General features: G+C 34.8%; 1 protein-coding gene across 1 annotated transcript in view; it reads right to left on the bottom strand.

The window, feature by feature from the left end:
* Positions 1 to 292: 292 nt before the first annotated feature.
* The window catches only part of LOC140751046 (uncharacterized), a 49,766-nt gene continuing 23,715 nt past the window's right edge, over positions 293 to 26,343 (bottom strand). Inside the window, exons 9-16 of the mRNA XM_073084867.1 lie at positions 24,990 to 25,212; positions 24,121 to 24,395; positions 23,241 to 23,422; positions 22,272 to 22,463; positions 12,878 to 13,037; positions 10,382 to 10,506; positions 6,251 to 6,420; positions 293 to 2,894 (exon numbers count right to left, since the gene is read on the bottom strand). Coding sequence (XP_072940968.1) covers positions 2,570 to 2,894; positions 6,251 to 6,420; positions 10,382 to 10,506; positions 12,878 to 13,037; positions 22,272 to 22,463; positions 23,241 to 23,422; positions 24,121 to 24,395; positions 24,990 to 25,212 — 1,652 coding nt within the window. The 3' untranslated portion in view covers positions 293 to 2,569. The remainder of the gene's footprint in view (positions 2,895 to 6,250; positions 6,421 to 10,381; positions 10,507 to 12,877; positions 13,038 to 22,271; positions 22,464 to 23,240; positions 23,423 to 24,120; positions 24,396 to 24,989; positions 25,213 to 26,343) is intronic.

Genomic DNA, 26,343 nt, shown 5'->3' with positions numbered 1-26,343 from the left:
TGAAATGAAAGTACAATTTATCTTTAATAATTTAAATAGATACACGGAAATATTTCGACTATTTAAAATTTTTGACATTGATTGCATAATTGTGCCTATTTGTGCTTATTGGAATTGCCAATATTTTATTTCCATTATCTGATTGTAACGTCTAAAATATGACTCATTTATATAGATAATATGGTTTGAAATCATAAAGGGTTAATAGCGTGTGTACCGGAAATATTTTTAGTCACGGTAGCTCATAATGTTGCTATTCAAATTAAATAGAGGTTTTTGATTTTTTTTATAATCAGTTTCTATCAGAATAATGCGGCCTACCATAAAATAGAAAAATATTCATTTTGATAAAATAGTGGCAATCCTAAAAATATTTACTCTTATTAATTAAGACAAAGTTATTGAGCGTTACAATAAATTTAATAAATTTGAAGCTAAACTGTTTTCTTTGCTTTTGTCCAATACACGTTTTAATAAATTAATTTGTTCTTAATATAAACTAAACAATTTTAATTTAGTACAAGGGTGAGATTTAGCCTATTTATGAGTACCTTAAAGTTTAGTCCTAATGTTTGACATTTATTATCTAGTACAGTTATGTGTCAGTACATAAATATATACATAATTATTATCTATGGTCGTGAAACAAATAAAAACAGGAAACAAAGAAACATTACAAATCTAATTGACACGATATTATAATACTTGTTCTACATTCTCGTTTGAGTTCGCGAAATGATTTTCTACCATTTTATAACGTAGCTTTACCGTACACATACACCTATCTATTTTTCAGTAAAAACACCCATTAACATCCCAGCGGGAGCACTCACGAAATCTCTGCGAGTAAATCAAGCAAGTACCTACAACACTTCATGTTTTTCTCGTTTGCAAAAAAGCCTTTCCTTTTTATATGTTTATTTTCTTTTTATACGATTGTAGAGCTTGAGAATGAGAAATTTGCGTGTTATGTTATAAAATATAACATTACTGTAAATTATTGAGATATCATGTCGATATTATCAATGATTTAATTTGAAATTATATAATTTGAGAACAATCCTATTCGCTGTTACCACCAGTCTTTACTTACAAATTTACAATTAGTTTCTTACCGGAACAAGCGAGTATTATTCAGTCTGTGATCGCATGTTCGTTTAGTTATTTATTAACCTATCTATAGTGACTTCTATTTTTATTAACCTAATGAGATTTTTCAAATGGTGTTTTTATGAAATTTGGAAATAAGTAAGTTTTATGGCAATAATAATTAAATTGAAACTAAATATAGATAATTTTTATTTCCTTCAAGAATTATGCATAATATTACGATTACATTAACTAAGATTAATGGCAAATAGAAGAGAACTACCCGATTTAAACTATACAAAATCTCACCTGGCTGCCAAAAAAACTAATTTCGAAAGGATTATAAGCATGCGGCAAACTATGTCACAAAAGGTACTTATACGTATAATCGTGTTTTCATTTCCATAATAACATTTCTTGATATAGTTCGTTTTTTTTTCTACAAACACTCATTGTTCTACTAAGATGTTGCAATTCACAAAAGCGCGTGGACTTTATTTGTATTGGATCGTGTATACATACGATGCCCTAGTGTGTGTACAGTAACCGTACACGCTTAGGACTCAGGCACACTTCGACACTTGTACAGATACACTTTACAACACATATAAGACTTACACGCCCTCGTGGCATGCAATATGCATAAAGTGAAATACAATATTGTATTATTAATTTGCTCATTTCCGTTTCACATTTGCTACACTTTAGTCCTTTCACACACGAAGTCATTACCTATAAAAAGTTTTCATTACACTTTATCATTATACTCGTACTATTTTGCAGGCCTTATACATAATTCAATACAAAATTGTTCTTTACATTTTATTATGCTGCACACAAAACAATGCCCAATATCATTTTCCATTCAACGCGTTGCCAGCAAACCGAAACACTATTCATCATTTCACTTTTCACTGTTATTGTTTTTGTTTCACTGTTTTATGTTTTGTTGACTGTACACACTACAAAAATATTTTTTGGTGATCCAGTTGATTATTAATACAACTCCATTTTAGCGATTCACATAGGTGAAGTGTTTTTAGGACTCTTTAGTGAGCGACATGGTCAGTAGGAATACATAATGTCGCAGCTGAATTGTATATTGCATTAGCAGCAAGTTTATTCTGTACATGCCTAACTTATATATAACGAAGTGAAACTATCTTAGATTTGGTAAATAATAATTTTATAATCATGTAATTTAACTTGTTTATTTATTTAAGTGTTCTGATGAAGTTTACATTTGAGCTGTGACAATTGTATTGATTTCAGATACATATTGTATTTAAGTATAGTGGAGTATTTACAAACACTCGTGAATGTAAACTATCTATATATTTTGTATTGTGGGTTACTCATTAAATACGCACATTACTGTATACTGTAGGTAGAACAAATATACGTGTCTGTGGATTGTATACATGTGTCAGTTGAGAATACAGCGTTGGGTAACAATCTGGATGGTGACGTAAGTACCTTCCTATAATTCCAGGCTATAGGGTACCAGTACTGCGTTGGTTACGATTCCTATCGCCGCATGAGATGCGACGAGAGCGACGGTAGCTGTTAAACGGGCGAAGTGGAGAGTGAGACAGGAGAGCAGATGAGGTACGAGGTGTGGAGTGAGAGGGAGAGAGTGGTAGGAGGTGAGAGGGAGGGAGAGGGCTTGGTGTGGGGCGAGGCGGTGCGCGGCGGCGGCGGCGGCGGGCGCGGGCGTGGGCGGGCCGAGCCGCGTGTTGGCGCGCACCACCTGCGAGCGCCAGCGCACGCTGTACAGCGGCTGCACGCGCGACAACGCCACCAACCTGCGCCAACACAGCATCGTCAACAACATCCCACTGTCACAATGCTGGGCACGGGACTCCTCTCAGAATGAGAAGGATTAGACCATAGTCCACCGCGCTGGCCAAGTGCGTATTGGTAGACTTCACATACCTTTGAGATTGTTTTTTTTTTAAATCTCTCAGGTATCCAGGTTTCCTCACGATGTTTTTCCTTTACCGTTTAGCAAGTGATAATTAATTTCTAATACGCACATAACTTTGAAAAATCAGAGGTGCGTGCCTGGAATTCGATCGAGAGGCCGAGTTTCTTAACCACTTGGCTATCACTGCTGCACCAACACACTCCTTATATATCCACAAACTATAAATAGTTTTTTTTATCATATAGGAATAGCAGACGAGCATGCAGTCCACCTGATTGTAAATGGCTACTGCCTCCCATGGACATCTAGATCATAGACATCTGTAATCAACCCTAGATAGGATAATATTCCTATCTGAGGTGGGCCAGAGATGCGCCGCTATCCCTGAACGCCTCGGAAAAGTATATCTCCCATACCACACCCTTCAAACTATTATTCAGCAGCGCTTAACACTATTGTTATTGGGTAAATATAGGTATAGCTGTGGTGCCGCCGGAACTACAGTCTACAACCTTTACACAGTTACATTAAGTCAAAATGATATTAAAGTAAAATAAATAAGTAAAAATAGTAAATAAGTAAAAATAATTATTATACATAATCAATGTACATAACTCCGATTACTTATACACGAGGTTCACTGTCCGCCTAGTTAAAAATATATATGCTGTGCCATTACGAACGCTAGAATCCTTCGTATACAAAAAGATACTATTCCAACGTTAAAACCCCAAGAAATACTAAAGTAACAAATGTATATACCAATACTCCTTATAAAAGAGCCTCTTAGTAGCGAGTAGTCTGACATTTGTAGAGCGAATAAATATTCTAAGAGGCACTTTTGTGCATTATGTAAAGAAAGTCACCGTTCGAAATTCCAGATTCATCGACAAAGGTATGTTTTCACACATCGTTATTCAGGATTTACGAGTAAAGATGTCGTTTCGAAAACTCGCCACGTACCGCTTACGGGTTTCTATCTAATATGTACAAAGAAAAAAGATGTTTGTGCCGAGAAAATACTCGGGCCACCTATAAAGGCATGCGCTTTCACCTATTTGGTGCGGGCGAGCGGTATTAGGCCGGGGGCCATTCATAAATAATTTACCAAATAGGAAATACAAAAGTGTTTCCTCCGCTCCCCGAAATTATTTACAGTGAGTTAAAGCTCCAGGAAATTGTGATTCTGAGCGATACATTGGTGGCGTGTGTTAGTGACGTTGTGTTGCGAAGTTTATAAAATGCATCGCAGCGTCGACATAACTAGCAATGGCGGCATGCTTGTGGTTTTGCAATTTGGTATATTTTGGTTATACTATTTATTTTATACAATTTGGTAAATTAATACGACATTCCATAAATTAATTACTTTAATTTTAAAAAGTATCGTATGCGGAAAGTTGTTACACCAAACTAACTTTACAAAAGAAATATTATAAATTTAAATTACAAATTTCCTTTGTGAATAATTGTATTTGTCGCTAATTATGTTACTTTAGTTTCAAACAATACTCTTAATATTTAGAATATCTGCTGGTGAACATTAAACCAATAATAATAATTTAATATAGGCATGTATAGTCCGCGAGGTCTAAACTGAGCTATGCATTTGTGTGAGTGCACATGGATAGTGTAGGTGAGAAGTCAGATAACGTCTTTTTAAACCGGTTTATACTGCCTTTAGACAATCGTGCATATTCCTCACTTCCTGTACTGATAGCAGAATTGATTAATTTTTAATATTTTGTTTTTGTGTTCGATTTTTAGTAAAATGGCATCCAATATAAATAAACGTGAATGTGACGAATAATTTAAAATATCAAAAATATTTTTTTGTTGAAATGTAATAAAATAACAGATATTTTTTTAATTAACTAAAAATTAAACGTTAATACTTGGTACAATTCATGAAATTGAAACTCATAAAAAATGTGAAGTTAATAATTAAAAATTAAAAAATAAGAAAAATAAACTTTGTAGTAATTAAATCCACCATTTTTCTGCATTGTACTACAATTTTCAAATCATAGACTTAGCTCTCATTCTATCTAGACTTTCACGAAATATTTCGCGATAAGCTCTTATTATAAAATTGTACAATGTAACAAAATGGTGAGTTTAAATACTACAAAATTTATTTAATTAATTTAATTGCATATTGTAAAAACATTTTTTACTATCTTTTTTTTAAAAGAAGAAAACCTCTTCAACTTATGTACCTAACTGAAAGTGATAAAATTTATTTTTGAAAGTTTTTTATCTGACTCTACTTTTGTGTTCACTCCCACTAATGCAAAGCTCAGCTTAGACCTCGCGGACTATACCAACATATATACGTAGTGGCTAGGCATATAAATTAATACTGGCTTTTGCTATTAGCCTGCAACATATATACTACATATTGTGCAATGCAGGATGCAATATTCTCATGTGTAGATTACGTTATTAGGTCACTGTTTCTATGCGTCTCTGTTCAACGTCTGTCTCCGCTATGACTGACAGGGTTATGACACGACAACGATAATAGTACAAGATTTCAATTATTTATTAACGACAAACAATTAACGACCGTGAACATCACAGCTACACGCTATGTTCTTTTATCTTCAATTTTAATATTTAAAGATTCCTTGAGATATATTAAAGTATCATGCGATACCATATTATGGTAATAATCAAACTATAGCAATTGACACTAAAATATTACAGGTCTGTATTTAGCCACCAAGTTATAATAGTACATAATTATGTTTTTGTATCTTGCGCAGAATATGTATAACAATGTGTCTACTGCTGCTGCGAGACCTTCGTTGTTGTAGCCCCACGCTCTTTAGCACTCTAGCAAGGTAATGTTCCAAGAGTTATAGGCCTTATCCTAACGATAACACGCGTTTAACCTTACCTTCATTATTTTAAAGATTAGTAAAGCACTCACTCCTAACAAGAAAATGTAACCAGTTTTGACAATTGAAATGGTCACTGTTATCTATTTTCGTGTTTGAAAAATACTAAAAAAAAATAGTTTTTAGAGCATTTACGAATGAAACGATATTTCTGCGCACCTTTTCTTCGATTTCGTGGTTTTGCACCACTTAACTGCACATGTCGGCATCGTTCCGCGTAAATTACAATATGACAGCCATTAAATGGCTAACACATTGTCAGCCATTTATGCCATTTAACGGCTCCCCTCAATAACAAGGCGGTGAGACATCTATACTTATCTGTGCTTACCTTATAACAACAGTATTGAGCCGCCACGGCAGCGTGTACGTGTGGTTCTTGTGTCTCGCGCAGAACGTGTACAGCAGCTCGCCCGCCGCCGCCGCCAGCCCGCCCTCGCTGTGCGCGCCCGCGCCCGACCACTCGTGGAGGGTGATGTTCCACGAGCTACAGGACTTGTCCTAAGGAAAACACACGTGTGGGGGTCCGGTTTAACAAAAATGGTTTTATTCGAAAATCAAGATTAAAACGTGACGGCACACTTGCTAGTCACCGAGAGAGAGAGAGAGGGAGGGGGTGAGGCGCGGGTGGAAGGCCAGTGTGGGCAGGGAGCGCTCTCATTGGTAGTTATTACGCGCGAAGTTTGAAAATACGGAAGGAAGCACAAATAGGGAAGGGCGCGCTACACATGTTATTTTATACCACGTTTAGTGACTTACGAGTAAATGTGAATAATATAATTATAGTTCAAAAAACTAAAAAACACGCTTTTATGATAAAATCAACTAAAAAGTAGAAAATAATTTTCAATCTAAGAATCAATTAAGGAACAGTAAATAGTATAAATGTGGAAAAAGTGTGGGGTGCTTTTCGAACCTGATAAATGGAGCACCCCACACTTTTTCCACAATTATACTATTTACTGTTCCTTAATTGATTCTTAGATTGAAAATTATTTTCTACTTTTTAGTTGATTTTATCATAAAAGCGTGTTTTTTAGTTTTTTGAACTATAATTATTTATTAATTTTTAGTATTTCTCGTTATAGCGACCACTATTATTCATCGTTTGTAAAAAAATCAAGTGTATATCTATTACGATTTAAGAGATAAAGCCCAACCCAGTAAATAGTATAATTGTGGAAAAAGTGTGGGGTGCTCCATTTATCAGGTTCGAAAAGCACCCCACACTTTTTCCACATTTATACTATTTACTGTTCCTTAATTGATTCTTAGATTGAAAATTATTTTCTACTTTTTAGTTGTATCATAAAAGCGTGTTTTTTAGTTTTTTGAACTATAATTATTTATTAATTTTTAGTATTTCTCGTTATAGCGACCACTATTATTCATCGTTTGTAAAAAAATCAAGTGTATATCTATTACGATTTAAGAGATAAAGCCCAACGACAGACGAACAGACCGCAGAGGGTTTCGTTTTAACCTTTGAGTACGGAATCCTAAAAATCATTATACAAGAGGGCATTATAGATATGTTTCAGAACATTTGAGTTATAGGGAAATAACATTATTATTTTCTAAACTAAAAATCACGATATATAAATTACGCCTATTGAAACTAAATAGCAATAATTATTATTTGCAATCTAAAGTTGCGATGAACTTTGCTGAAGGTGATTAAAAAATCTCGCCTCGAAAATCGTTAATCCTGAGGATGTTGATAAGGACAATGGTACAAAACTATTAATGTTTAAAATATTGAATTGTCATCGGTCCTTAATAAGTATGCCAAATTTCGAGTTAATCCGACGTTTTGAAGGGGGTTAAAATCATGTTCAAAGATTCCGTTACATACTAACATACCAACATACCAACATACATACGTCTGAAGCTAATAAAAGCGTTTTAATAAATTGGCTCAATGCTCAGACCATGTTAACTCATTACTATATACGCATGTCTTTCCTCCGTATTGAGAAGGGTTGGAGTCATATTGTACATCAAAAAAAAAGCATGCCTATAAATTCAACTTGAAATTGAGAAGTCAACATTGCTAACAAAAAAACTGCTAACAAAAAAATTGCTAACAAAAAGCAGTGAGCCCTAGCACTGCTATACAATAAATACTGCGCAATTTCTATATTTCCAATTATAACATTAAATAAACACATTATAAAGACAGTATTATGACGATAAATCTTAAGCCAGTAAAAAAGTTCAAATTACATTAATAATATGATTTCAATAATAAAGTGTTGTTACCAAAACATATCTCGTAGCTGCTGCTATAAGCTGTAAATAACTACGAAAATATTTTCAGTTTTTCCCATTCAGGACCCCAGTTGAGTTTGACGATATTTTAACAAGCTCAGTTATTTATTTGGCTTAGACCTCACTGAAATACTTTTAACAAGTTGAATTGTATTGTGTGTTTGAGTTACTAACAGAATTTTTACATGCGGATTTTTTATCACTGGAAAACATCTACGTTAACTTGTTTCAGTTATGAAAACATTGCATGGCGTTTAAAAATATAACAACTGAAATAGAGAATCAACAAAATGGAATAAAAACTGTACAGTCACAATACAAAAGATTAAAATGACTTGAGTTTTAAAGGATGACTGAAAACGATAACACTTTCGAAGCGTATGTTCCTATTGCAGGAATTCCAGGTTTTAGGTGGAGGTCTATAATAAAAGACATACTACAAGGTATTCAGGGTACTGAATGCCCTGGCCATCATTAACCAAATGTTGTTGTTGATTATTACGTCATCATACTAGAATAATAACAAGTAATTAATTTAAAAAATCAAAAACCCGACTGCACCAAAAAGGCTGAAATAGAATTTCCAAAAGCAGTGAAATAGGCATTTCATTATTTTTATCCAGAAAACCAATAACAAAGTTTCAAAGTAGGTGTCTGCTTCAAAATCAAAAAATGTTCAAACAATATTATCCTATTTTATCCTCGTAGTGCTCATTTACGCTATGTAAAGAACCTATGTGTAAAATTCCAGCACGCTTAAGTTCAGCGGTTTCCCTTTGCGTTGATCTCTGGCACAGCAACTCACTCATTTAGTCAGACAGTCATCCCGATGTGTATATACGAATGTATATGTACTAGCTGACCCGGGAAACGTTGTGTTGCCATATAAATAATAAAATGTTAAGGGTGAACAACTCTTATCACTTAGGGGTAAAAAAAAATAGATAGTGGCCGATTCTCAGACATACTGAATATGGTGAAAATCGGTGAAGCCGTTTCGGAGGAGTACGGTAACTAACACGAGAATTTTATATATAAGATAAATTATGTAATGTATGTGTAATCTCCTCTTAAATTCCTTTATTTTGACACCCTATACTCGATAGGTTTGGTTAACTATTTTTAAAACGTGTTACTATTTCGCAAAAAACTCCACCATTTACGGTCTATAAATTATATAACTTCAGTAAATCAAAGTTTCGGTCATTATTTTACCTCGTTAGAGGTAGAATTTAATTATTTTTATCCAACAAGCCTGATACAAAATTTCATAGTGTTTGCTTCAAAATTTAAGATTGTTCAAATGAACTTTTAACCCTAATTTTATCCTCTACGGGGTTGATTTCTCGGAGGAGGATAAATTAGTGCATCCTTGTTCCTATTCAGAAAGCTAAATACAAAATTTTATAGTATTTGCTTCAAAATTAAAGGATTTCAAAAAAACTGTTTTCCCCTATTTTACCCTCTTAAGGGTAGAATTTCCAAAAGGCCATTCTTAGTACTTATTAACGCTATATAGAGAACCTATGTGCAAAATTACAGGACTGTAAGGTCCTTGGTTTAGGCTGTACGTTGATTTCTGAAAAATTAAAAAGTAATTTAGTTAGTCAGTCAGTCAGCCACCTTGCTGTTTTATGTATATACAAATATGTTTTTATCTCCGTTTAATTTCCTTTCATTTGATACCCTACTCGATAGGTTCGGTTAACTTTTTTTTTAAATGTGTTACTATTTCGCGCCAAAAATCCGCCATTTTGTTTTTCTTTTTCTAACACCTATCTAAGGACACTCGGGTCATTGAGACAAATATAATGACACCTTAACTGTTGAAATTCATCCAGCCGTTAGTTAGATCGGATCAAATAAAGAAAGACAAACATACAAGATACGCGCGAAAAACATAACCCTTCCTTGGCAGTCGGGTAAAAATGAAGATATTAGTGTTTAAGTTACGTTGGTGTAAAAGTTTACGCATATCGTAAATAATTGCACGTCATCATACTAGAATAATAAAAATGAAGATATTAGTGTTTAGGTTACGTTAGTGTAAAAGTTTACGCATATCGTAAATAATTGTAGTTGAAGTCTAGTTATATCAGGTATTTTACACTTAAAATAATGGTTTCCAGTATATTCACAAGAATAAATATTAAATATGTTTGAATAAATATATTCACAAGAATAAACATACCTGTTCAGAGTAGATGTCGATGAAGAGTTGTCTCTCCACGTTGGAATCCAAAACCCACGTGCATTGCTGATAGAAGAACTCGTTGAGACTGCCCGTGACCGACACGTTCTTTGATGATATTTCACCTAGATTACATAATCGTGTTAGCAAAGGCCTAACACTACACATATTTTGCACGTCTATATTCTCATCCTCAGTACATTTTATCCACAAACAATATTTTCATTTTGGTAGCTAACAATACAATACTGTTCACCCATATCTTTATAAGATTTGTTTGGTCGTGGCTCATTCGTAGTATGGTATAATTTTGACAGTTGTGAGAAAAAACTAGCAAAGCTATTTAAAGTTAAGCCTAATTCTGAGTATAGAATATTGGCAAAATTTACTAATAAAACAGAAATAAATATTGGAACACATCTAAATTCCCATTCTGCTTTTAATAATAACTTTCACGATTTTATGTACTTAAGCCATTTAAATGTTTAACGCGTAGTATAAAATGTATATACGTGTATAAAATGTACACGTGTATCATATTATCAGCTTTCATTTTATTAAATCCAATGATTTTCCCTTCCTAAAAGGAACCCGCACAGAAGCGCTATTAAGAATTAATTACATCCTGCGATTATTCAGGATTTTTATTACAGTTGCGGTGAAAGTGGGTCGGCTTGTAATACGCCCGGACACGCCCGCGCCGTGAGAACAATATCCGGCGCGTTCTATCAAACAATGTGCGACGCGACTTGAATGCCAATTCGGACTTCGGCTCGATTGAAACGCTACACAAGATGGAATGGACTACCTATGAGATTGGGTTTTTGTTTCTGTTTTTGTATTTATTCAATTAATTTATACAAATAGTAAATTCAAATTTATATATATTTTTTTGAGACAGAAGAAAGTATTGCATAATAGATTATGTAGATACGGTAGCTAAACATGGCAATAAAAGAAATCAATATTACAATTATACTTTTGAGCTAAAATATGTAAAAATCTAGTAGTAATTAACGCCAATAAACTTGCAACTTACAACCTTAGCATTTTAACAAAATCCAAGGGTTTTTTTCCAATTAAACGTCACCTGAGGTCCCCTGAAACTGGGTCGTGACACGTAATTACGTGACGGCTCCCGAATACTAAATTGAACTGTTTGTTTCACGTTGAACGCGATTGAAGGTCGACAGTGTTCATTGGAGTCAATTATTGGTTGGTTATTGTCGGTATCAAAACAACTTAAATAATAACAATTAGGAGAATATTCACGATGAAATAACAAAAACATTATTTAATATTTATAATCCAATAGGTATGTTAAATAGTTTGCGTGATTAGGTAATTAAGTGATCTGTTTAGACTTCATCTATCCGTGGGTAGTTTTCTCATCATCAATGATTCATCTATCATCATTAGATGTTCACTGTTGATTACCGGACATATCTAAATATACCGATGATATTAAAATGTTGATCCACTTTACGTTTTATATAAATTTTATTGTAATAGAACTCTTCTCATTAAAAAAGAAACCTTTAAATTAGAGAAGACCTTTACAATGTTACTTTGAAGTCTATCCCCAATATTATTCATTGTCCATACGCCCCTTTTTCCAATTCCATAAGTCTTCTTGGCCCTATAAAAAGCATGAGCCCACAATTAAAACTGGTATATAAGAAAATGAATACCAACATTAATTATTCTTAAAAGTAAAGATAAAATAACTCTGCATAAAAAATGCCAATATATATACGGAAGTAAATTTATTTGTGTTAACGGATAAAGCAATAATATTACGACAGTAAACACAGAGTCTGGATTTGACATGTTTTCTAAAACAACTCTCACAATTTTCTAGAACAAACGAATCGCCGAGAACAATATCTGAGCCTTTCTTTTCAAAGCCCGCGACCCGCCTTCAATGTCAAATCACGTCAAATCGTATTGATGTTTATATTTCGCTTTATTCGGTGGGAGCCGAGCTGATGTATACAGAACATAGTATTTTTATGGCAGTGTTATTTAAAATAATATTATAATATTTACTTTTTTCTATCTTCATTTTATATTATTTCTGAGGTAGAGTAAGGAAGTACGAAAAGCATCGGCATTAATTGAATTTAAGCAATATATTGTAGTAGGCCAAAGTATAAAATTGATTAATAATATGTAAACTAAATAAGAAACAGATCAGCACGAATACTTCTCTTAAAAACGACCAAGACATCAAGAACAAGATCGAAATAATCGTTCTTCGCTTGTGTCACATGAAATAGTGTTCTTAAGTGAATTAATTAATTTAAGAATAAACTGTTTTCATTTGAGTGTGTATCTAAATATAATAAATTACTTTTCGTAACTTATGTTTTGGTAATTGTAGCCTTACGGCTTCGTTTTCATTTTATACACCATTAAAATATAGCTTGAATGCCTAATATAAGCTAGCATAAAGTACCTATGCCTTAAGCGTTCGTTATTGTTATATCAACTCACCCGAATGTGTTGTATAAGTGCGTTGGCCGCACATGGCGTCGTCGTTGAAGCTGTACGCTGCGGCGTATTCGAAGCCTCGGCTAGCGTATGTGTAGTGCGCGACTGAGTACTCCAAGCGAAGACTCGTCCAACTTCGCACCACCACTGGCAGCCACGCCGCCTGGTAATAGAACGATAACATATAGGTATTCGAAATTTATAACAACATATAGAAATTGACGTAGGTTATTTTAGCAGATTAGAGTCACTGTGAATGCGTAAAAGATAGCCAACATCGTTGTTGTCGTGTATTTTAAAATGTTTGAAGATGTCCCAAAAAATTTAGTTGTTCGAATATTTGTTTCAATTACTATAACACATTTTTTCCCCATTTTCAAAATATGCAAACGCCCGTGAACACTAGTCACTAGTAGATATTGATTTGTGGACCGCTCGATATGTTTTATCTTATGTCACTTGCAATTCCCCTCTGCCACAAATCTATAAGCGCTTTGCGTAATTTTATTCCATCGATTTAAGAAAGTGGTCATAGATTTGCGTAAAATAAGTTGAACGTATACGATATTTATAAGGGACATTACGTAGGAGATACATGTATCATGGAACGGACTCTAGAATAATTTAAATACACACACTACCATAAGAATTGTTAAGGTAATTCATTGAGTAATGTCTAAGAAAAGTCCCGTAAATATGCGTTCTTTGCTTCTAAGTAGGTACTTAGATACTAGATACTAAGTAGGTAGGTAGGTAGAAATTTCAGAATACGCATGTAAAATATATTCGATTGCTATGTATTTTGCTTAATAAATGAATACATGAATGCAATAATTTACGCTTGCACGATAGATACATTTAACTTGTTATAGATATGTATTATGTAGGTACTACATCAGTGCACGCTACTAAAGCCGAAAAATTTTAAAAGCAATTAAATGGATTATCTTGGGATTTGCATAGTCCAAAATTGGCTCTATTCAATATCAATTAATGTACAGTAGGCTTAAATTAATTGGATTGCAATGAATACTCTAAAATATAAATGCACGTACATAGTATTTCTTCTTGTTTTGCTGAATTTGGATATTAATAGCTTACTTAAATATTTTTGTAGTTACAGTACAAATGTTTTCTAAAAATCCCCATGCTGTTCCACGTTGTGTGGATTAAATTACGTTTTATAACTTTTGTGGGACATAATAATAATAATTATTATTATTATTATACATGTCGAATAGTCAGAAAATTTCTTCAATTAGACAGTGATAATGACACCTTACATAACATTACACACACACCACACCCGACACTATTAACCTGAATTAACACTTGGCTGAGCCCGTGTTACTTCATAAATCCTGGTAAATCCAGAGGAAACAAATATATACAAAAACATAATAATATGCTTTTTTGTACCCATAAAAGAAATATACATACACAGTGATTCGCCATTTTCGTTACAATATTAATTATATCCTGGAAGTAATTCCACACGCTATATATTTTTATAACAAAGATAATATAAGCACCTTTTTGACCTAAACATTTAGATGCAATATCTGTTTTGAAGTTTTATAAATTTTTCCCTGCACTCATTATGCAACTTTTACCCCGTATACCTATCGCATATGGAAGAATAGTTTCCACAGGCGAGACTCGACTGGCTCTAGGCGCTTAGCCGCTAATACCGACCGAAGCGGATGGACGTCACACCGATCGCTTAAGGCATGTTTTATGTTCAAAAGAGATGTGAATGCCATAAAAGACTACATTTGACATAACTGTGGGACTAAAGGGCTTCTAAAAATGACAAATGAGAGGTTACTATTGCTATTTTATAGCTTCTACGTTCTTCTTGACGATTTGAAGATTATGGTAGAACCATTCGAAGGTGGTAGAACCCTTTGTGGTTCGACTCCGGCGGCACCACCGCCACACCTATTTCTGCCTCATAACAGTAATGTTAAACTACTGTATTCTGGTATGAAGGGTCTGGTATGGGTTATACACTTTTTCGAGACGTTCCAGCTCAGGTAGGAATATCTTATCCTGGGGTTGATTACAAAAGTTCATGGGCGGCAGAAGCCACTTACTATCAGATGGACTGCATGCTCGTCTGCTACTCATATAATACTGCTGGATGTAGGTCTTCTCACTTGACTTCCACCAGTCCCGATTTTACGCTGTCCCCATCCAACCTCTTCCCGCCACTCATTAGTAAAGACTTATTTATCAGGAATGTTTAAAATAATTCGTCTGTAAATAACTGAACTTTCAATATCTATTCTACGTGAGCGACAGAATGCGTCGCTATTTACGAATTTTCGCAACGCGTACGTACATAGCGAGCGCATACGTACACAAAGTAATTTAATTTTCGGAGGCGAGACTGGACTGGCCCTGAACGTCCGGGGCTAATAACCGGTTCGGACGTATGACGCCAGTTACGGCATGGTTTATGACCACCGGGATGTGTTGTGCCCACGAGACTAAAGCGAATATAAACGTGCGCACATATGACGTCTATTATGTATGTGGGAGGTAAAATTGTGGACACGAGGAGTTCATTGTCTGACAACAGAGCGGCTTCCGGTCACGTGTGCAGTGTACTTCGTATAAGTTTGCCAGAACAATCTATGCGAAACCCATTAACTTATTACATAAGTGTGCCAAAACAAAATATATGTATCCAAATATTGTATTTCCATTTGAAACAATGTAAATAGTCTACTTATAAATGGGGAAAGTCAAAATCCTCTCAAGTCAAAGTCTATTTCCTTGTATCAACTGATTGTATTTATTAGCCATTGAAAAGCTTTAAGTGTTATTAAGTCATAAAAATTTAAACATGCAAATTCATGTTTTCTTAAAATCTTCAACTATAATTATGGTCAAAGTTCGACCACCGAAAATTGGCCATACATTATATTTGATATTAAAAACAAACATTAGCTTATAGCGTCACTTCAATCGATAATTACGTTATTATTTAACAGAAAAACAAGAGTGGTTCTACTTATTGGTCGTTATTATGCTTCGATGAAACTATAAAGCTGTTTTGCAGGCATTGCGCGATGTAGGTCAGCTTGATGACCGTACAAAGTAGGTAAGAGAATTAGCTATAACTCATTTATGTTGATTATGACCATGAAATTTGACTAACTAAGCGAGGCATAAAATGGTTCCGTAATGAATAGCTAAATTTTTCGCCATTGAACTAAATTTTGTAGATTTAATCTTAAATATTGGGTATTTATTCGCAATACAAAAATAATAGCTTGAGACCGAGGAGTGTGCTTTATTCCTGAATACATCTGATTGAGAAGTTAAAAAAAATAATGAAAGTTTAAAAAAACAAGCTCATTTTGTTTATTCTTCACATAAAAATCTTTCATTTGCTAACCATACGGGTTTTTGAGGTACGCACTATTGGGACATTCGCCATATTAGATTCAGAATGACGTCACAATTCTAACCATGCATCGTCATCCAAACCCAACGTGTACGCAAAATTCCAGCTCAATCGGTTTGCGTTTGCAAGATTTGATCCTCACATAAATACGAACTAGCACAACAAGTTATTTATTAAGTAAATATTCACTTATAAATAACTTAAGCAAGATTTCAATAATACAATTTGGAATGGAGTGATATTTTCATCAATTAATGTTTATAATATACGATACGAAAAATTATCACTTCATTAGTAAGTTTCATCATTAAATTTTTGGACTTCGTTTATATCTAAGTTGGTGAGGGATAAGTTAATTGCTGTTCGAATTTCCCGTTATTTTGGAAAGTTTACACCGGAGAAAATCGTGGAAAGTTTGGAAAATGAACAGTGAGTTGAGTTAAAACGCGAGCGTAGCACCAAACACGTTTTAAGTACGGCGTCCACTCATTGAATTTGACTTCAAAGTTTTTGAGGCAGACAAAATAAATATTTTTCGCAAACGAATATAATACGGGACGGATATAAGGCTTATAAATTATTTAGCGGTAAATTTGCTTTTACGTAGAAGTCCCTTACGGTTGGGTGGTCGTTCCACGCTTTATTGCTGTTACATACTTAATAGTAACCCTCTTACTTAATTATGCGGATCGCGCCGCAACCGGACCGGCAGAGGAAGGGTTGGCCCATCCTGGAGGCGTGTTAGCATAAGGCCCAAGTAACACGATTAATTTATTTGTTACAGTCTTCGTGTTGTGTGAGAATACAAGGTTTGAGGGTATTTAGTCGATCCTTTGATAGGTTACGAGAGATTTACATACAAAATGTAAAAGAGATTTAAGCCAAAAAGGGAACAGACTTATTGCTCAAATATAACACTCACTTGCAATATTTATTTTATTTACTTGTGAAATGCTTACATATTTTTTTAAAAATTACATTTTATTATGCGTTATTATCATTCGTAGTTCCTACATAGTCGGTAATGGGCATCAATGACCACTGGCTCTCAGTTTATTGTATGAATAGAGTTAATTACAAAATGCATTAAATTAATACCCACGAAAATTATAGTTATATTAGAGAGTAGTATCAAACAAATTGATATTAACGGTTAGTTTAATACAGTTCGGAGTCACAGATCACATATTTGACGGCTGGTGGATTTGCGGTTTTGCACAAATCCGCCGCCCATCAATTTTAAACCGCTTTGCAATTTAGATTCCCATTGAGTTTTGAATCATTGATTTTACTAAATTGTTTTGACAGAAATATTATAAAGAGTTTCAGTTCCACTTCAAATGAAAAATTTTATCACAAAATTGTTCGTGCAATTATTCGAGTATTGATACCTGTTGGGCTTTTAGAAAAGAAATAAGTTAACTACGATGTCCCATTTCCACGTATTTTTCAATTACAATTTCACTCTTCATACAATCTCGAATAGTATTAACTGCGAAGGGTCTCGTTAGCAGACGCCAAAGAGAACACCGTTATTTAGATAAGGGAACTTGCTAATTTTATTGAAGTTAAAAACTGGCTGTGATTTTTCCTCACAGGCGCTGCCGTTTTCTCTTTTTCCTCATAAATATCCAGCAATTATCGTAGATTTGTTTTACCCCATAGTCGAATAGGTAGATAAACTCAGTCTGGCTCTGTAGACTTATTATTTTTGAAACGAATTTAATTATCTCGCGCTCCTCTTATTCTTGAATTGAGACTGATATTTTCATTTTAGTAGTTAATTACATTTCAGCAAAATCGAAACGTAGCGTAGTTTAATTGAACGTACATTCTGCGAAATATTTAACAAGATTACATAATACCAAATACAGACAGAAAACAAGGTTATTTAAGTACAAACTAATTTACACGTTACAACAACAACATTTGTTGTTGTTGTATGTGTTAATGTATTGTTGTTTCGCGTAAATTATCACGTTACAACATTTGTTGTTGTTGTTGTAACGTGATAATTTACAAGGAAGTTTTTTATACAAGTACGTATGAGTACTAAGGTTTACAAAAAATTATCCTCTAAGCGTGATAAGATTTTATAGTTTTTTTTTATGTAATGAAAATATAAGTAGATAGTAAGGGTGCACTTTATAAAGTTTAGAGAACGCAATTGAAAATTATACTTTAATTTACCTAATTCACTGAGAGTTATGGTTTTAAATTTAGTTAGTTAGTTTAATCAGTAAATCAAATATAGCTTAGTATATGACAAAAAAATTTAGATAACTATTTGACATATTCCAATTTGTATCTCTTACTTACTATTACTATTGTGTTACTTATCCCTACGGTAAACTACTTAGTCATAATGTTACTGTAAAGTGGGTTTTGACAGTTACCGCATTGTTAGGATAGCAGTCCTCATTTATCATCATTCTAGATCGTTTGTGCTGCCGTTTTAGCGGATCTCATGTCGCTAATATAGATAAATTATATTTTTCAAATGACGTTGATATTGTAAAAAAAAATACAGCTAAAACAGGGTTTCGATAAATGTATATTCCAAAATCAAACAATACCAAGGAGTTTGAAAACTGAAGTGAGTGATTTGTGTGAAACACCAACCTTAATGGCTCTCAAACAGTAATTTATGGAAAAAAATGTACCTAAATGTAATTGTTTTAATTATCTCTTTAAAAAATGACTACAAAATTAAACTTACCTGAAGTTTACCAATGACTTGTTCGTTTAAACTTTAAACGAATAAACATTTTCATGCTGATTGTTTACCGCTTCGTTTCATAACGCATCCCGTAAAATTCCATCGAGATAAAGTTTTCAGAGAGACATAAGGTTTTATTTCTCCTTACTGCGTTCAGCGGTTCACTCAATCAGAAGGTGCTCGAGCCCAGCTTCACACTCCGGAACGCTAGCGACTACTAACCGGAATTTATTTCTATTCTCTGAACCGAATAGCAGTATAAAATTGTAAACGTATTCATTCTTAAGTTTCTGGAGTACTCTGTTGTTCCCTACAAACTTTATGACCGCTCTAAACATTCGGCAAGTCTGAAGTTGCGCTTGGAATGCAAAGTGCAAACGAACTTGTCTCTCACTGTCTAGGTAGTGGAACCACATAATATAAAGTATTATCTAGGATTTTCAGCAATGTATGTACTTCACTTATACTTGTTCAAAGGATTTGAATTTACATTAAAAATATCACCGCCACGCTTTTCTTTTTTTTATAGTGTCAGTTTTGTCAATATTGTGTTCCAGTGTTACCAAATACACCTAAAGGATTTATAAAATAGGTACCTGATATAATGGCTTATTACTTTAGTTCACAGTTCACACAGTTATATTTGAAATTGATCACAGGTGTAATTAGATTTAAATATAATAAACTTAAAAGTAATAAGAGTATATGACCATTGACCTCATGTATTCCACTTTATCGCATTTATTAAGGAACCCTGGTTTAAACTGACTCGTAAGAGGAGATGCGGGTGGGATGTTTGAGCACAAAGTTGTTCGTAATATGAAATGTTTCTACAAACAGTGCAAGTGCAATACACATATCGCATGGATTATTTCAATTTACTTCATTGATAGCTTGCGTCAAAGTTTAATTATGATCTCTTAGAAAGTTTGTGCTAAGCTTAATGACCTCTCGGATAACGCTGCATGCATTTTTACCGTAGCTTTTATATTAAATTCTAGAGGTTCGCTCTAATTTATAACCTTTAGGATCATATTGCTTGTATCTTTACGATCGTCTAGAGAAAATGAGTCAAGTGCGAATCTTATAGTTACCGCAGAGTATACAGGGTGAATTTTTAAAACGGGCATTCAGGGCCAAATCCGAAACTATAAGGATTAGCGAAAAATGCTGAAAGGAGTTACGAGGCCGATTTTGATAAAAACTAAAACTCCATCATTACTTTTTTAAAATAACTTTTTCCCTAGCCGGGAATCGAACGAGTTTATTTTGAAAAAAAATGCACTCTCTATATTATTCCACTATCTGATAGTGTTGCTTATAAGGATCCAAATCTGGAAAGTAATGATAAATGAAAAACTAAAGGAAAAGCCTCAATTTTAAGAAAATACATATTTTTTCATATTAATTTGGCAGTTAAAATCCCGCCTGTCCCTGTAGTTCCGGGACTAGAATAGGGCTACGGTATCCCCTGCCTGTCGTAAGAGGCGACTAAAAGGGGGCTTCCGGGGTTGCGGGCGGCAAGAGTGGGAGCTCGAACCGTCCAGTATGCTACCCCGGGAAGGACGGCGGTATGTGTGGTCGCATACCGTCGTAATCACCAGATGTTGCGGGAGGAGCGATATTTATGTCCGACTATATTTTTATGTCCGACTTAGCTAAGGTTATTTTTAGGACCATTAAAATAGATTTACTTGCTATGGGCGGAGTGTCGTTTAATAAAGATGTAAAGTTGACAATTTGCGAGAATTACTTTTTAGAGTCAAATCCGAGTGATTACTAAAAAAAGAGATATAGAAAATCATATTTAACGTTGGAACAAAGTTGTATACAACAAACAATAAGAATTTACTATTTAATCAGTTATCTATATTCATTAAAAAAAAATCCTAAAAACGGCGGTAACTTATTTGCCAAACTATTACTTTCTCATACTAAGCCGTATGTCATAGTCATAACATCGAATAATTAGTTGATTAACCAACAAATTCTTCAATGGTATGACTTATGCCTGTTTCTAAAGAATTATACATAAATCATTTGTTATGTATAATCCTTAAGGATTAGTATGCCAATGTATGGAAAAATACGTATTTTCTTTAAAAAAATCCTTTTCCTTTAATTTGTCACATAACATTACTTCCCAGAATTTGATCCTTATAAGCGACACTATCAGATAATGGAATAATATAGAAGTGTCATTTTTTTCAAAATGAACTCGTTCGATTCCCGCCTAAGGAAAAAAAAATATTTTAAAAAACTAATGATGCAATTTCAGTTTTTATCAAAATCGGCCTCGTAACTACTTTCAGCATTTTTCGCTAATCCTTATAGTTTCGGATTTGGCCCTGAAGGCCCGTTTTAAAAATTCACCCTGTATATATTTTTTTTATGGTGTAGCCAAGCGATTAAACGGACTACCTAATGAAAAGTACGTAACTATCACCGAAGGATGAATTTGCAGAGAAATCGTGAATGCGTCGCCGGTTTTGAAAGATCTATCTTTTTAAACCCTTTTTTGACGATGAAATAACGCTTGTACGTTCTCACACGTTCTGGCAGAAAAAATGGTGCAAACTGGAACGATCGAGGAGCACTAAAATTCTAGTTAGTGATAAGAAAACCTCATTTTTGGCGCAAAGGATGAACATGAACCTAAACCTGAATAATAGCGTATCGTGGGTCATCACGAGCAAGGTGTGGTCGTTTTAACACGATCACGTCACCACACGCAGTGCGGACCATGTCACGTACGCAGTGTGACATTTGTTTACACATTTGAATAACCGCAGAACTAACCTGAAAGTCCCCACAGAGGCACGACAGCAGCGTGCCGTCACTCGCTACGAATGCGATGTGGTCGTGGTAGCGCAGCACTTGTAGAATTCATTATTGCATACGTTGTGACATTTCACATTTTAATCGCCGTTTTTCGTCTTGACGTAGCACTTGCAAAACGCATTATTGCACGCGTTGTGTCATTTCATTACACAGTACCTGGATGACCGAGCTATTCTAACTTCGTAAATGGTAGCGAAATGGTAGTGTATTTTCTGATGATATTGTAGAAGGTTTTTATTCAATGAAAACACGATTAAAACGACATTTTCTGAAAATAAAACCTAGCTGGATCGATTTATCGCTCCCGAAACCCCCCAAATACAAACTTTCAAGAAAATCGTTGGAGCCGTTTCCGTTGATATATATATAGGAATCGTTCGTTTAAAGGTATTAGATTTGTATGTAAAATGTGTATCACCAACCTGAAAGTCGCCACAGAGGCAGGAGAGCAGCGTGCCGTCGGCCGCCACGATGGCGATGTGGTCGTGGTGTCGCAGCGGCGTGGCGGCGCGGCACTCGCAGCCCGCGTCCCCGCACGCCGTGCGGCAGCCCGCCGCGCCCGCCGCCGCCGCGCCCGCCGGCTCCGCGCTCCACATGCGCTCCAGACGCTGGATCTAGTTAAACAGTTGCATTGGATGCTTCCGCGGCTTTAATTTATTTAAGTCATACGCGGAATTTACACCTGGGATGTCAACCTAATGCCGCCCGGAACGGATGTCAGATTTGACGCCCTGGGCGAAGATCTAATTTGAAAAATATGCCGTCAGGTGAATTCGATAAATTTACATAAATTGAATTGGTAGAGAATGCCATCAGGCAGCATTTTTGTCCTTTTGTACCTTAACTTTCTGTTAGTGTTATAATAAATAAACAAATAAATAAATTTGCTAAGCATACTGACAAGTTCATACATCAAATTTGCTTTCTTGGGCGTATATCAAATATACCACACGATAAATGAGCCAAACTTGCCGCCCGGGACGTAATAGAATTTGTCTTTCGAAACATGAGCCGAATTTTCTATTTTAAATATTTAAACACAAAAAGTCTTAAAAAATGTTCCATTTTGACTTTGTTGCAAACATTGGAAAAAAACGTACACTATGAAACATATTTAGTTATATGCGCTAAAATATTCTTCGAATTGTCGCGTAAAATGAAGGAAAATGGAAAGTTATCATTAGTTAGCATAAAGTGTAAAAAATATAGGGAAAATAATTTTAGTAAGTTTATTTGTCAGATAAGTTTATAATAATAAAATTTAAATAAAATAATTCATTTTCATTTACTTTCTACTTTACTAGAACTACATAATTAATAAATAATTGTATACAGAAGACGGAAATAAGACCAGCTCTTAGGCTAGGTAATCTTTGCAATCTCCTACTCACTTCAATGGTAATGCTCTGGTTGGAGGCCGGTATGAACCGGTGCGTGCACAGCAGCCGCTCCTCGATGTTCCAGAAGATGTGGTGGTGGGAGGGCGCCGCGACGCCCCCGTGCGGCGGCGACGCCAGCCCGTAGTGCGTGGCCACACATGTAGCGTCCGGCGACGCGGTGCCTTCGTGTTGTTCTATTTAATCGTAAGTGTCTGATTACCCCCATAGATTAGTAAAGATGACACACTCCTAACAAGAAAATGTAACCAGTTTTGACAATTGAAATTGTCACTGTCATCTATTTTCGTGTTCGAAAAATATTAAAAAAAAAATAGTTTTTAGAGCATTTACGAATGAAACGATGTTTCTCCGTACTTTTTCTACGATTTCGTGTTTTTGCACCACTTAACTGCGCATGTCGGTATTGTTCCGCGTAAATTACACCATGACAGTCATTAAATGGCTGACAGAATTGTCAGCCGTTTGACCCATTTAATGGCTTCCTTCAATTACAAGGCGCTGAGATATCTATACTTATCTCAGGATTACCCATTCATTTAAAATATAGAAATATTACTCGTATGGCGAGATATCAAAGTAAAACACTTTCTAGGGTGAAGCAGCTTTTGCTTTGCGTTGGTAAGATGTGGATGCCGGCTGAATTCTATGAAGCGACCACCTTATTTCCCACGTATCTGTGGTCGGCCTCAGGTAGAGCCTTTGTTCGGTATAACAATGTATGCACACTTTTTAAATACTTTCTTCGACAATAATACAACTGAATTTTTATTATAAAGGAATGTTTTACAACCCATGATATGAAATGTGTGTGTAACGTATTTGAATTGTTATTATTTAGCAAATACAACATATTTTGCTATATTTAACTTACCATCATGAAAAGCAAAGGCACCGTCGACGAATTCTTCTTCGTCTACACTCTGTGATGTGGCGCGTCGTACTAAAATAGTCAGATTAGCACCCTTGGAGGTAACGGCTTGTCGCACGAGGAACCTTCCTGAGGGATCCCTCGCTTCTCTCACGGTGGGACCACATACCCTGAGGAGGGCGCGATCCCCTCGTTCTGTTCTCTCCCCACGCTCACCCCTACCACCGAATTCGTGTAATCCTTCTAAGATCTCAATATGAGATCGACAACTTGGTAACCTGCCAGAAGATAGTTTGTTGTTATTAAAGCTTAAGTTATTTATAGTTTACAGTGACGAGTAATATGAAACTCAAAGTTTACTTTAGGTGCTTACAAAGGACAACTTGTATAATGAAGTATCCGACTTAGTTAACGTAACAATATCACAATTACGAAGTCAATTAATTAAAATCTGGAATAGATTAACATTTCGTAAACAAGATTAATAAGCTGTTTTTAGAATTTTTAAAATAATATGCTGGGGGTGTAATCCGATAAAGGTAACTTTTTGGTAAAACAAATGTTATCTTAACTTTTCGTTTAGAACGTGCGTATGTTGTGCCTCAAAATGACCATATGAGCCTGTTGTATTTTGATGTCAAAAGTAGGTAGGCAACAGTAAAAAATATAAGCATAGATATATACGAAATACTACTCCGAAGCATCCGGAAATAATTATCGAGAGCAGCTACGCATCCTTGATTGTTCGGATGGCGTTCATGAACAGAAGTGACCTTTTATTGTTAAGTATTTTTATTTATTACTTGTGTGTATAAAATAGCAAACTGAAATTGTAACATTTAAGCCACAAGCAGCATGTACTAAAAACATACCTTAAATTGTAATTAAACAGCGACACTTGCACCACATCAGTGGTGGTGCCGAGCAAGTGTATAGAGCACTGCGCCCGCCACGCGGACGCGCGCGTGTCGAAGTGTCCGGAGCGCGCGCCGCCCGCGCCGTACCCGCGCACAGTGGCGCCACACCCCACCCGCACGCCGTTGCCCGAGATCTCGTTCGATACTATGTTGCTTTCCATTGCCGCCGTCCTGTCCGCTGGTTGAGAATAATTGCTTTTGAGATCTCTATAGTTCTGTTCCGCTTGGAATTTCTGAGTTATAATTGGTGTTAATTTGTGCAAGTTTTTGGTAGTTTTTTAATAATTGCAATTGTTTTATAACTGCAACTTTTTTCTTTTTAATTACAGGTTGGGTTTTTCATTATTGAAACTATCATACTTTATTTAATTGCGATTCTTGAAAAAATAAATCCTCAAAATATTACTTAAAATACAATAAGAACCGCTATTGATTCTTAAAAATACCACACGATACGGAATAATATACGAATACGATATAGCGGTAGATATCTAGTATCCAGTATTTTTTTGTAGAATCCAGTATATTTTTAGTATAATCTACCTATGACATGTGCAGCTATCACGAATTCTAGCCTAGTTTAATAGGTCGAAAAGCATTTCATATATGACAGATACACCTGTACTGAGAGTGCCGACCAGGGAGTCCACTATAATATATTCTGAAATCAAATGCGGACACCGCATCCTATACGGCAAGCTATTAGTATGCATAAGTTCTGATAACAGAGTTCCACAGAATGAATAAATTATGTGTAATAATAAGACAGTACGAAATCCAGCTTTCACAGTTGATTGAAGTAAAGTAGTAAATTGTACACTTCATTTTATTGCACGCTTGTAACAGTTATTCTCTAAAAGTAATTAAATTAGCTTTAAACTAAAAATAAGAAGAAATCAAGTAAATTAATTATTGATTAACTAAGTTTGGTTATTATAATTAACTCTACCTGATGGTGCAATAGATTTAGCTATTCTTCTCAAAATAAAGTCGATCTAGCCAGGAAAAAATATTGAATACGAGTACAGATAGAAATATTGGTAGAAAATCTAATGACACAGTTTTTGTTTTCACCAAAATAGGTGTCGTATCGTGTAGTATCCACGCACACTTGAAAAGTTTAACCTACCTATGTGTGTATAAACTACAGGTGTAATTTTGGAAATCATTTAATTTATCATACATAATATTTTGATTAAAATTTAAAGTAAGTAATCATGTTTGCTTCCTTCATTATAAATATCTATCCTATTCAACATTATTCGTCGGTTTTGTCCAATCACTTCATTTAATCAAGGGTCTCTCATGT

The sequence above is a fragment of the Epargyreus clarus genome, unplaced genomic scaffold (genome assembly GCF_041222505.1).
Source record: "Epargyreus clarus isolate Ecla_fem2 unplaced genomic scaffold, WU_Ecla_fem_2.2 ptg000003l, whole genome shotgun sequence".
In the NCBI taxonomy this organism is placed as follows: domain Eukaryota; kingdom Metazoa; phylum Arthropoda; class Insecta; order Lepidoptera; family Hesperiidae; genus Epargyreus; species Epargyreus clarus.
The sequence above is the reverse complement of the archived record's forward strand: the minus strand, read 5'-3'. Positions and strand labels throughout refer to the sequence as shown.